General features: G+C 36.5%; 2 protein-coding genes across 3 annotated transcripts in view; one reads left to right on the top strand and one right to left on the bottom strand.

The window, feature by feature from the left end:
• Gigyf2 (GRB10 interacting GYF protein 2) overlaps positions 1 to 12185 on the bottom strand; it is a 115860-nt gene that overhangs the window by 54466 nt on the left and 49209 nt on the right. The gene's annotated exons all lie outside the window — the stretch shown is intronic.
• Kcnj13 (potassium inwardly rectifying channel subfamily J member 13) lies at positions 1246 to 10769 on the top strand. Its single transcript, XM_051190727.1, has 3 exons — positions 1246 to 1390; positions 6594 to 7069; positions 8968 to 10769. Exons 2-3 carry the CDS (start codon positions 6610 to 6612, stop codon positions 9588 to 9590), a joined length of 1083 nt encoding a protein of 360 aa, XP_051046684.1. The 5' UTR covers positions 1246 to 1390; positions 6594 to 6609; the 3' UTR covers positions 9591 to 10769.

The raw sequence follows: 12185 nt of genomic DNA, 5'->3' as shown, positions 1-12185 counted from the left end.
TTGTTTCAGTTGGGTGTTTTCCTCAATCAGCTAGCTGGAAAATGACACAAATTCCTACCAGCACATGCAGGGAATAAGTCTTACATGTGAATCTCACCTTGATTACCTTCCCTGGTCCTGAAGGTCACAGTTACTAGTGTTGTGTCTAAACTTGTATTGAGATGTCTGGCATTAATAAAACAAAGAAGGAATTAATATATTTTTTAAATTGTGAAGGGAAGGAGAGGAATCCACAAAGTCGGATTTCCCTTCCTAAGTAGCATTAGATTGGTCTACATTCATAACTTTCCCAGCAGGCCTCTCCAAGCTTTTACTTCAAACAAACAGTGTCTTTGTTTCTCAGATCCTCTTATGTGTAACATTTGATCAAAGTTTTAAAACTGGCAGCTACCAGAGGAGAAAAGACTGCTCACTAGGCATTACACAAGGCCATCCTTTTTCAGCTCATGTGCAGGCTGCTACAAGCTGAACTGGTGACATTTTCCAGGTAAACACAATTTCATTACTGAGCTCCAGTTCATGTACCACGAATACTGTTTTACTCTGCTTCACCAAATACACCAAGAAAAGATCAATAAAGCAAGCCTTAAGAAAACCCTTTCCTTCTCTCACGAGGGTGCTATTTAAAGAAAAGTACAAGGCATCAAACAATCACATTTCTAGTCAAATCCTACTACACAGCTTTAAAACAAAACAAAAACCAATGTCTATTACCTTGCAATTAGGAAAGAGGGTGTGGGCACTATTTCAAGTAACTAAATGATCTACCCCTACTCGTTTTGAAACTAATATTAGCCATGCTGATGAGGAGAGATCTGATAAGAAAGTCAGAAAAATCAACTCATCAATTATGCCTAAACATCCTTACCCAACTAAATCTCCCCTCAAGAAATGGTGGAAAAAAAAGATTCCTGAAAGAGATACCTCACACTTTAATACGCAATATAAGGAGAGAGGGCTGAAAGGAAATCTTGCAGGGAATTTTATCCTTTTGAACTTTCAAATAAACTCTTAAATAAGATTATGCAAACTTACTAAAAACCGGTCCTGATTAGAGGGAAAAAATGCACCCCTTCTCCACGACAGTTCTGGAGGCTTTCTCCAGAGCTGTTAAGGTTTGTGTTGGGTAAAGAAAGACCTCCTAACAAACCAGCATTCTTTTCCACATGATCAGAGCTAATTGGCCCCCCTGCAGACTAAGTGACCAATCACATCAGCTTCAGCTGAAACCAGCCCTCACGACATTATAAACAGAGGAATGTAAGCTGCAAAGCCAGTCCAAGAAGAGAACCTACAGACTACACTGTAGGTTAAAACCACCTGATCAAAAAGGCAAGGCTGCTAACTTTCCTGAGACCTACCTTGGTAGGCTGACCCCACAAGAGAACTGGTGAGTACATGAAGTAAACTTATTCTTATTCTTTCCTTTAGTGGAACAGGCAAGGATAGTGACAGCAAATAGGAGCAGAGCAAGACTGCTTACAATAGAATTTTACAACAGAGACATTAGCTAGACAGTCACAGCTAAGGTTTGTTCTTTTCCTTCAATTTTAGAACTGGCAAGTAGCCATACTGAAAGTGTTGGTGAAAGTTTACTGACAGTTATTTCAGTAAATACAAACTAATTCCTTGTTATAATATATAAATGAGTAGGAAAATATCCGAGATAAAACCCAGTGACTTTTAAAAAAGAATTTGGGGGGGTGGGATTAGAGAAACTCAAAATAGACATATGGAAATAAATGCCAGAAGAATAAACCATTACGTTTTTAATTTTCTTAATCCAAAAGAGATGTGTTTCCTAATTTAAAATTTCTTTTTAAGTAGGGAATTATTACTGAAATAGATTCTGTATATAAGAAACTAAAATATGAACTACTCTCTGAGCTTACATAATGGGGTTAAAATTCACATTGTTTGCCCTAATTATAGAGGCCAGGAAAGGTGCTTATGAGACTTTCAACACAGCCTTTAAAGTGTTTGCATAAGGCATGAACAAACACTGCATTCATTTAACATTTCTAAGTGCAGCCTGTATCTTAACTGTCGAACAGGAATTATGGCACTCCTCTAAAAGCACAGAAAGTTTTAAGTTAAGGACTACCACCTAATGGACAGAAAAACACTATTATTTTGATAATTAACAAAGGTATGAAGCTCTAATTTTAAAAATAAGTACTTTTCCCATCAATTTATAATTACATAAATATATTACAGGCCCCTCACAGATGCACGCAAATTTTCCACTTGTCTATTCTACTTTCTGTTGTGATCAGTTCATGGAAAAAAAAAAAAATCACACAAAAATCTAAATCAAGACAAATGCAATCAAAATGCACTCATAGTCAAGTACAAGACACATACCTGTAATCCTAAGACTTGGGAGATAGAAGCAGAAGCATCAGTTCAAAGACATCTAGCTATACTTGCTATAGTCTGATGCCAGCCTGAGCGCTATCTATCTATCTATCTATCTATCTATCTATCTATCTATCTATCTAACCTATGTCTCAAAAAGAGAGACAGGAGAGAGGAAGATATTTATGTCCCCATATCCTATAAATATCAGACAACAGCAATGAAATTTTTAAAAAACCATATAAGCAGACATAAAATCATACAGAAACCACCCAATAGGAAGCTTGTATTAGTTGAGAAACTGGACATAAACTTAAACTCTTGTAGGTAGACTTTAAGGGATCATGTTGTTTAATCTCTCTTTTAACCACATTCTTTGCTTTAATCTAATGGCCAAGGGGACATGGTAGCTTGCCCAAAATGACAGCACTGTGTATAAACAGAGCCAGTGCCTCCAGGCTGTGTTTCCTACCCCTATCCCTACCCTTTGCACTACATGGCAGTGACTTGACTATATGAATGCATCAAGGTAATCTACTGAGAATAAAAATTTTACTTCTCTCAACTATTTGCTAACATGATCCAAACAAAAGTCAACAATGTTTCATGGGGGGAGAAACAAAACCAAAAATGCTTCAATGTTTTGATTCCGGCCTTTTGACTTCCCTGCCCGTGACTTTTTCCATGTTATTTAGTTGCTGGAGGGGAAAAAATGAAATTGTAGAGAGCCTAGATGAACAGTTACAAAACCCGTAGATAAACAACAGCAATCATAAAAAGATTCAAGTGAAAATAGTGCTGAAGGCATAATGTTCACAGAGAAAAGCTCTCCTGCTAGGTGTGGGGTTTTATAGCAGTCAGATTTACACAAGGGTAAACGTATTCTGCTTGGTGTACTCCACTAGATTAGTGTCCAGTCCCACAAGAAAATTTCCATAAAGGTACAAGAAAGAACAACAAAGTCTGCTATCTTCACTATTGTAGCCTTCTTCATGTCAAAATCATTTCTTTTCTAAAAATGTAAACAGTATGATTTTCAAAATTATCTTCTTACCTGGAAAAATATGATCAAGGCAATGCTACATTAAGATGCCCTTTCCAGATTGCTTGTTCTGCAGAATAAGGCAATATTTCTTATTGTGCTCATTTTTTTAAGTCTTAAAACAAGTCTTCTTTAACTGAAAATCCATTTCTTATGTATAAATCCTAAGTCTGAAACTAATAAGCATTCCTAGAGAACCAGTGTTCTCTAGTGGCTCCTGGTTTCCTGTTTGTTTGTTTTTTGTTTTTTTGGGGGTGTTTTGTTTTGTTGTTGTTTGCTTTTTTTTGTATACTCACTATGTAGACTTGGCTGGTTTAGAGTTCACTATGCAGATGAGGCTGGGAGATCCTCCTGCCTCTGCCTCCAGAATGCTGGGAACAAAGACGTGTGCTGCCACTCCTAGCCCCTACAGTGGTTCTTCAACACAATATTGCTCACAAAGGCTAACCAGAGTCAAATGTCTTAGCACTCATTATGGACTCAGGTATGCTTGACAATAAAACTCAGAAACTGCTAATTTTATGACCTCGGAAAATTTATTATGCCTCACTTGCATTATAAAATGGGAACATATCAGTAGTTATTACTATAAAGAAGCAACCCTATGCAAAGCATTGCCTTTCAGCCTCCCGTGAAACTGAATGATACCTAGCACAGGACAAACAATACGAATCAGCTACAATTATAAATCGTTACCACCATTAAGAACCATGTATATAAGGCAGGCATGGTTTAAGTTAGCTATCTGAGTTACACAGGATCAAGAAGAGCACCTACTAAAGGTGCCAGGAACCATCAAAGATCAGCTTTAGAATAGTACAGCACAGATGCTGCACAAACAGCTGATCAGACTAGGCCAAAAAGCCAAAGCCCTCACGTAATATATATAATTTCTTGCTTTTCTATATACTTTTGTGGTTCCATATTAAAAAATAGAGATAATCGTGTTTATTTTCTTACCACACAGAAAGAGAGGGGTGGAAGCATCTAGCAGTGTCTGCAAAGGCTTTGTTGTTGTTCTAAAAGGTCTTTTAAAATATTTTAAGAATCTAGCAAAATAAGGAGCATTAAATATGGGCTGAGGTGTGGCTCACTTGTCAGCACTTGCCCAACAGAAAATACACTCAATGATTATGGCAACTAGGAGGGCAGTAAGTGATACAACATGAAAATTTGGTTTTTTTGTTTGTTTGTTTGTTTTTTTAAAGTCTGTCACTTGAAACTGAAATGGCCATCTAGTCTAAATTAACTATCCAGTGTTCAATCAGCTCTAGCTCAAATCTAAGAAAAATATGAAATAATGGCCCAGGTATCACCAACAAAGATTCCAGCAGCCTTAGAACAAAAGAGAAAGTCATACATGCCTAGCTGTCCAATGTCCAAATGCAGTAACAGAAAAAATGACCTCTAAAACACCAAAGATTCCCTAGACTGACCAACCCAGCAAACCCAAGTAAACCTCATTTCTTAAGTATCAAAAGGAAGAAAGCAGCAATAGCACATGTTGTAATTCTAGAACTGAGAAGACTAAGGCAGGACAATCCAGAGTTCATCAGCCTGGGATACCAAAGGGAACAAAAATGGAGGTGGGAGGAGGGGGAAGTGGGTATGCAGCACTCTCTATGTATCTACTTCAGAAGAATCACCCTTAGTGATTCTTTCCTAAGAGTCACTATACAAAAGCCATGATATATTTATAGTCTCCAAGGTTAGTCACACATTAGATGTGTGGGAAAAGCCTATCCTTTCATGAAAACTGTTCACAGAAGAGAACTAATTACATTATAATGTTTTCAAAATTGTCATCTGATTCCTCACTGTTTATTTTTGCTTGTTAAACATTTTTCTCTTCTGGTTTACTTATTCTCAAAGCTATTGTTAATAAGGCTGAGAGGAGGGCTTAGTAGTAGAGAATTTACCTATTATGCATAAGGCTCCAGATTCCATCCCTAGTACCAGGGGTAAAGGATATTACCTAGATACATCTAGTTGGAATGTCCTTAATTGAGGGGTAGAGGTTTTTACTGATGGTTGAACCAAAGGCCTTATATATGTTACGTGGGTGTTTCACCATAGAATTCCAGCCAGGAACTCCTTACCATAGAGTTCCAGTCAAGATTTAGTATGAACCAAGAATGTGTGTGCCCCACAGCTATCCATCAATCAACCAGGACAGAAATACGTTTATATATCCATGACAGCAAAATAAAATTTATTCACAAAATTTTGAATAGACTTATTCCAAGGAATACATTAAAATTGTGTGTGGATACCTTCCCACTAAGGTGATTGTTACTAAGACTAATGACCTGAAGCCAGGCATTGCTGGCACACGCCTTTAATCCCAGCATTAGGGAGGCAGAGGCAGGTGGATCTCTGTGAGTTTGAGGTCAGCCTGATCTACAAAGCTAGTTCAGAACAGGCTCCAAAGCAATACAAAGAAACCCCATCGTGAAAAACCCAAAAAAAAAAAAAAAAAAAAAAAAAAAGACTGACAGATTGTCCTTTTTCCTTCAAAAAATGACCATGGAACACATGCACTCTCCTCCCCCCCAAACACACACACACACACACACACACACACACACACACACACACACACACACACACCCAACATATGAATGAATGAGGAAAAAAAAAAAAACTGTAAATTCCTAAAAGCTTAACAGAATTCTGGGAATCTAGATCAATGTAGATTGCTTGCTTAGCATGCCCAAGGCCCAGAGCTCTGGGTTCAATCACCTGCAACTGCAAGAAAACAAAAAATATTTGAAGACAGTCTAATACTAACTTTCCAAACCATTTATTTTAATTATTTATGTATTTAGTCTGTTTATTATATCCACAATTATCATCAAATTTTTAAAAAATGTTATTTAGAAATTATATTTAATTGACTCAATAAATACTTAATGCCTGTGTTTGTGCAGAGACAAATGTAAGTGTTAAAAACTACAAATCATAAGCTTCACCCTCCGGAATTCAATGTATCAATGTATCAAATGATATTTTTATAGTCACTCAAAGAAAGTATAAAAAATATCCTAAAATAATACATAACTAGTTAATAAATAAATCACCTGACCAGTAATTTGCCCTCTTATGTAAACACTATCTGTAAGTGAGCTGCAGAACTCATGAATATGAAACTCTTAAAGTCAGTTAAGGACTAACTACTTTACTATTGTTTCAGAAAATTGCAGACTGAGATGGACAGCAGTAATTGCAAAGTTAATGCTCCTCTCCTAAGTCAAAGATACCGGAGGATGGTCACAAAAGATGGCCACAGCACACTTCAAATGGATGGTGCTCAAAGAGGTCTTGTTTATCTTCGGGATGCGTGGGGAATCCTAATGGACATGCGTTGGCGTTGGATGATGCTGGTCTTTTCTGCTTCTTTTGTTGTCCACTGGCTTGTCTTTGCAGTATTCTGGTATGTTCTAGCTGAGATGAATGGTGATCTGGAAATAGATCACGATGCCCCACCTGAAAACCACACTATCTGTGTGAAGTACATCACCAGTTTCACAGCTGCATTCTCCTTCTCCCTGGAGACGCAACTTACAATTGGTTATGGTACCATGTTCCCCAGTGGTGACTGTCCAAGTGCAATCGCCTTACTTGCCATACAAATGCTCCTAGGCCTCATGCTAGAGGCTTTTATCACAGGTAATTATTTCTGTTTTTAAAGAAAAAAACTACAAGCCTTTTATGAAGTATATGGTTAGTTATAGGCAAAGTCTATTATAAATAATTTGTTTGTATAATTATAAGTAGGTGATGCCAAAAAAAGAAAAAAGAAAAGAAACAATCTGGGGACAAATACATAACAAATACTAGAACTACGTAAGGAAAAAAGGACCATGTCATTAACTTGCAGGAATATACTATGCAAAAATAATAACAAAAAAAAAAAACTAAAAGTAAATTCTCACAGGAGCTATTCTGCTAAGTGAGTAAGTATATTAAACACAAATTTGAATAGTCATGCTACTTAACAGAAGAATCTGACTTCTTAAATCTTCTTTCTTATGGTAGGATTTTCTCCTCTGACATCATCTACTCAATATGTACCCAACACAAGTAAGCCCATAGCAACATATTCAGCACCATGTTTTAAAGTCATAGATACACATAAAATGCAATCAGAATATGGCCATAAGCATTTGCCTATGTCTGGTAACATACAAGGTTCCTCCCTCTAATGCTGGGTCTTTTTATATAACATATACTTTTTTTTTTTTTAAAGCACACTAACAGAATAGATAAACACTAAGCATCATGAACGATGACCCACTGTGCTACCAAATGGCTCTACATCTTGTAACACATCACTTAACTTCTATAAGAATGTTTACATTAGCTCCATTCTTAGACATATTAAGACAGCCTGTGTATTTAGATGAGAAAAATGTTTAAATTTTTGCACTAACCCCTAACTAAATTTGCCATTTCCTACGATTATGAAGTTATACACAAATATATATGTATGAATATTAAATAATATAGATTAATAAATAGATGGATAGATGATGGATAGGTAGATAGGTGGATGGATAACCCCACACTCCCAGTAACTTTGGTATAAACAGAATCAGGTATTTAAAGTCAACTACAATACTTAAGAATTACAGTATAACCCACTGCTAGGTTTTGTTAATGCATTGATATAGCATATGTAATACTATATTTTCCAAATGAGCTACAGAAATAGCACAGTGATTAAGAGCACCTGTTGCTCTTTTACAGAGGACCTAGGCTCAGTTCTCAGAACACATGTGGCAGCTTACAACATTGCCTTCTTCTGGCCTCCACAGGCACTAGGCACACATATGGTGAACAAATACAATATATGCAAGCAAATCACTCATTTGCATAAAGTAAGTTATATATACATATATAAATCATATACTCATATATGTGTATATACATATATTATAAGGATTGCATATATCTTACCAGACTGCCAACAGGCTCTGTGGCTCAAGCATGGTTAGAAACCCCACTTGTAGAGCTATGGGTGGTACACAAGGAGTGTGTACTTAAAAGATACACTGAATCACCTGATATAGCCACCTTCCCCAAACTCATCCTTATAGAAGTTTCAAAGTTAAACGTTCTTTAATGCATCACCCCTTCTTCTAGCCCTCTCCTAACTTCCTTCTCTGAATCTACTCTTTAAGTTGTACAATTGTAACCACACTGAATTTATTTTCCATTACGTTTTTTAAAGTAAGCATGAATATAGAAAATGATCAATTCTTGATCTTTGTAACTTACAAGATAAACTTACATTTCTTCATAACAAATCAATTTTTTCTTACAGCCATTTTGAAATCTTGGGGTTTTTGTTGGTTCTTAACAGAAATATTACATATACTCTGAAAATTTTAGTTAGGTAAGATTACCTGAAATTAACAATGGTATAAATTCCTTACTCAGTGGAATGAGTAAGAAATCAGTAATTACTTGACATACTCTTCCCATTCAGAAAAAGTATTGAGATTTAAAGTTTTCTATTCTTGGAAAAAAAAAAAAAAAAAACATTTCAATGGTTTTTAATTTAGGTGCCTTTGTGGCGAAGATTGCACGGCCAAAAAATAGAGCTTTCTCAATTCGCTTCACTGACTTAGCAGTAGTAGCTCACAAAGATGGCAAACCTAATCTTATCTTCCAAGTGGCCAACACCCGGCCCAGCCCTCTAACCAGTGTTCGGGTCTCAGCTGTGCTCTACCAGGAAAGAGAAAATGGTGAACTCCACCAGACCAGTGTGGACTTCCACCTTGATGGGATCAATTCTGAGGAATGTCCATTCTTCATCTTCCCGCTAACCTACTACCATACCATCACACCATCAAGTCCTCTAGCTACCCTGCTCCAGCATGAGAATCCTCCAAACTTTGAACTGGTTGTGTTCCTCTCAGCAATGCAAGAAGGCACTGGAGAAATCTGCCAAAGGAGGACATCCTACCTACCCTCCGAGATCATGTTACATCACCATTTTGCAGCTCTGATAACTCGAGGTTCCAAAGGTGAGTATCAAGTCAAGATGGAGAATTTTGACAAGACTGTTCCTGAACACCCAACTCCTGTGGTCTCTAAGAGTCCACACAGGACTGACCTAGATATTCATATCAATGGACAAAGCATTGATAATTTTCAGATCTCTGAAACAGGGCTGACAGAATAAGACTCACGCACACCATCCCACTTCTTAATATATTAAATATATCCAGCCAGTTATGCAGCTATTTTCCTTCACTGTATCTCATGTTTCCTTTTTCTCGATGCTGATTACATCATGTCTATGCCCACAAAAAAAAAAAAAGGCTAATTTAACTATATACATCCCTGAAAACAAAAAGGTTTATACTATCAAGTTTATAACAGTGGTAATCTGCTCAAATCAAGGCAACTCAATCTTATAGCATGGTATCAATAACAAGGATAAAATGGTCAGTGAAGGCTAATCCAGCTGAACTCTAAGGAAATCAGCTCTCATTTTCATCTGTAAACTGAAGCAACAGACTAGTTTCAAACCTAGCTCCCTGGGTAGAAAGCTGATTTCACAATATTTAGTGAACCTCCTTTTACAACTTTTATTTTTTCAAGACAGCAAGCATCATTCCTTTGATTCTTTAAGCTACAAAACTAGGATATTATCTCCCCAATTTTTAACAGCTAGGAGCAAAAATAGAAAAGTAACAATATAGATAACCACAAAAGCGTTTGAATACAACACCCAACCACACATACGTATGTTCATGTATTTGTGCAAAATATTCTGAACAAGTAAGAAAAGCTCTGGCACAGACAAAACTTGCAGGGTGGTATTTCTGGCAAAATATTGCAAAGCTGTATGTTTCTACTATCTTAAATTCGTATTTGCATAATACTCAAGTAGTGAACTGAAAGCTGATCGCCTCCTCATCTGAGCTGTCCCCCACACCCTGAGTAAAAGCAGTGTCTTTAGACTCATGACATAACTTCCTAAATACACATATGTACTAAGTTTTTATGGATACAAAAGTTTAATACATAAGATATAACTCAACTGGGGAAAAAAAAAATCTCCAATAGACAAAGCAGAAAATTAGGTAACAAAGTATTTTCAAACCCAAATTCCTGTTTCCAACATCAAATAGTTTTTTCTATAAACACAAAACGAGTGTTTATTCACCAGTAGGAGGCTGGACTAGATGATCTCTATTATTTCTTTCCAAGTCTAATATTCCATGAAAATTATGCTTTCTCTGCCTGTTTTTATTTTATATATACTAAGATGAATGCTTTTTTTAAATCCAGCTTAATTATTTAAATAATTTTCATTTCAATTAAAAAATTGAGCTGTCCTCCAGCCAAAAAAAAAAAGATACTATCAGGTTTCAAAGAGATCTTCTGTAACTGCCCTCCTCCTCTTCCATTTCCCTTATTTGGGATTAAGTGGGAAAAGTACAAGATTAACTTTCACTGTGGTGGATACCCAGGCAGGATGATCTTGAAATACATACCAAGTAATAGTAATGTTACAGAGAACAGCAAGTCACATTTTTCTACTCTCTGACAGAAGGAAAAGAAATAAAGAACAACTCTGGAGTGCTCTAAGACTGATAATAGCAAAAGACTAGTAACACAGAAACTATTTTTTTTTTTTTTAATGAAGTTTTGCTGTTTAAACATTGCAGGCATATACTGTGCCATGGCAGGCAGACCAACTTAATACTGCTGATAAAGACAGCAAAAATACCTATTAACAAAATTAACCTGACCAGCAAGACACTACATCACTTACAGATTTCAAGTTTATCAATCTGCCTGAGGGGACAGTGTATACATTAAGACACTTGAAACCCAAATCTCCCTACAGACGTTTCATGTTCCCCAATTAAGTCAGATAATATCATTTCATAGTTACTAGTCAGACAAAATCTGATTATCTGAAAATTGACTTCCTCACCACACATCTAAAGTTTTTGTTGGTAGGGGTTGGAGAGAGCTATATGGTTCTTGCAGAGGACCTTAGTCTGATTCCCAGCAAGCACATGGCAGTGCATAACCATCTCTTTAACTGCAGTTTCAAGAGATCTGAGGCCCTCTTCTGGCCTCCCCAGGTACTAGGCGCACACACACAGTGCACAGACATTCATGCAGACAAAACACTCACATACATAAAAATAATTTACGAGAAATGTAATTCAAAATCAATGTTCAGGGACCAGAAATATTCTGGGAGCATTGTCCATAATTCATTTATTTCAAAGAATCATGCTCCTAGAATTAATTTTTCTGCAAAGAGACCATAATCCCCTCAGAAATATGGAATATAAGTGGAAGAAGAGAAGAAATCACTGGGAACTCACATACTCAACAACGAAGACACTTAACAGCCAAGTAAAGTTACTCTTGGAAACCAGTAAGAAAGCATGACAGTCTTAAAAAACTGAAGACAAGCAGTTACCACAAATCTTCAACTTAGATTTATTCTTGAAAAATATATACTACTAGCTGCCGGGGGGTATAGAACCCCCCCCCCCAAAAAAAAAAAAACATTGCCTATCTCCAAGTACCTCACACCAAAAAGCATAGTATATCTTGCAATTCAACCTGACAAGTATCCATGTTGGTGGATTTACAAAGTATACTGTACTGTTTTCAGATCTTCACATAAAAACGCATAATGTATCATACTTGGCTGAGCATACTGATGTCATGAGGATCATTTATTTTTTAATGATAATTTTCATTTCACTCTCACAGAAGCATACTACAAGATGATCACAGAAAC

Source organism: Phodopus roborovskii, unplaced genomic scaffold (genome assembly GCF_943737965.1).
Source record: "Phodopus roborovskii unplaced genomic scaffold, PHOROB, whole genome shotgun sequence".
Lineage (NCBI taxonomy): Eukaryota > Metazoa > Chordata > Mammalia > Rodentia > Cricetidae > Phodopus > Phodopus roborovskii.
This window is presented reverse-complemented; position numbering and strand designations above follow the sequence as displayed.

Bases quoted from the DNA above. Each gene is read 5' to 3' on its own strand.
- Kcnj13 (XM_051190727.1), top strand. From the start codon at position 6,610: ATGGACAGCAGTAATTGCAAAGTTAATGCTCCTCTCCTAAGTCAAAGA. The intron at 7,070-8,967 runs GTAATTATTTCT...TTTTTAATTTAG, and splicing joins GCTAGAGGCTTTTATCACAG to GTGCCTTTGTGGCGAAGATT.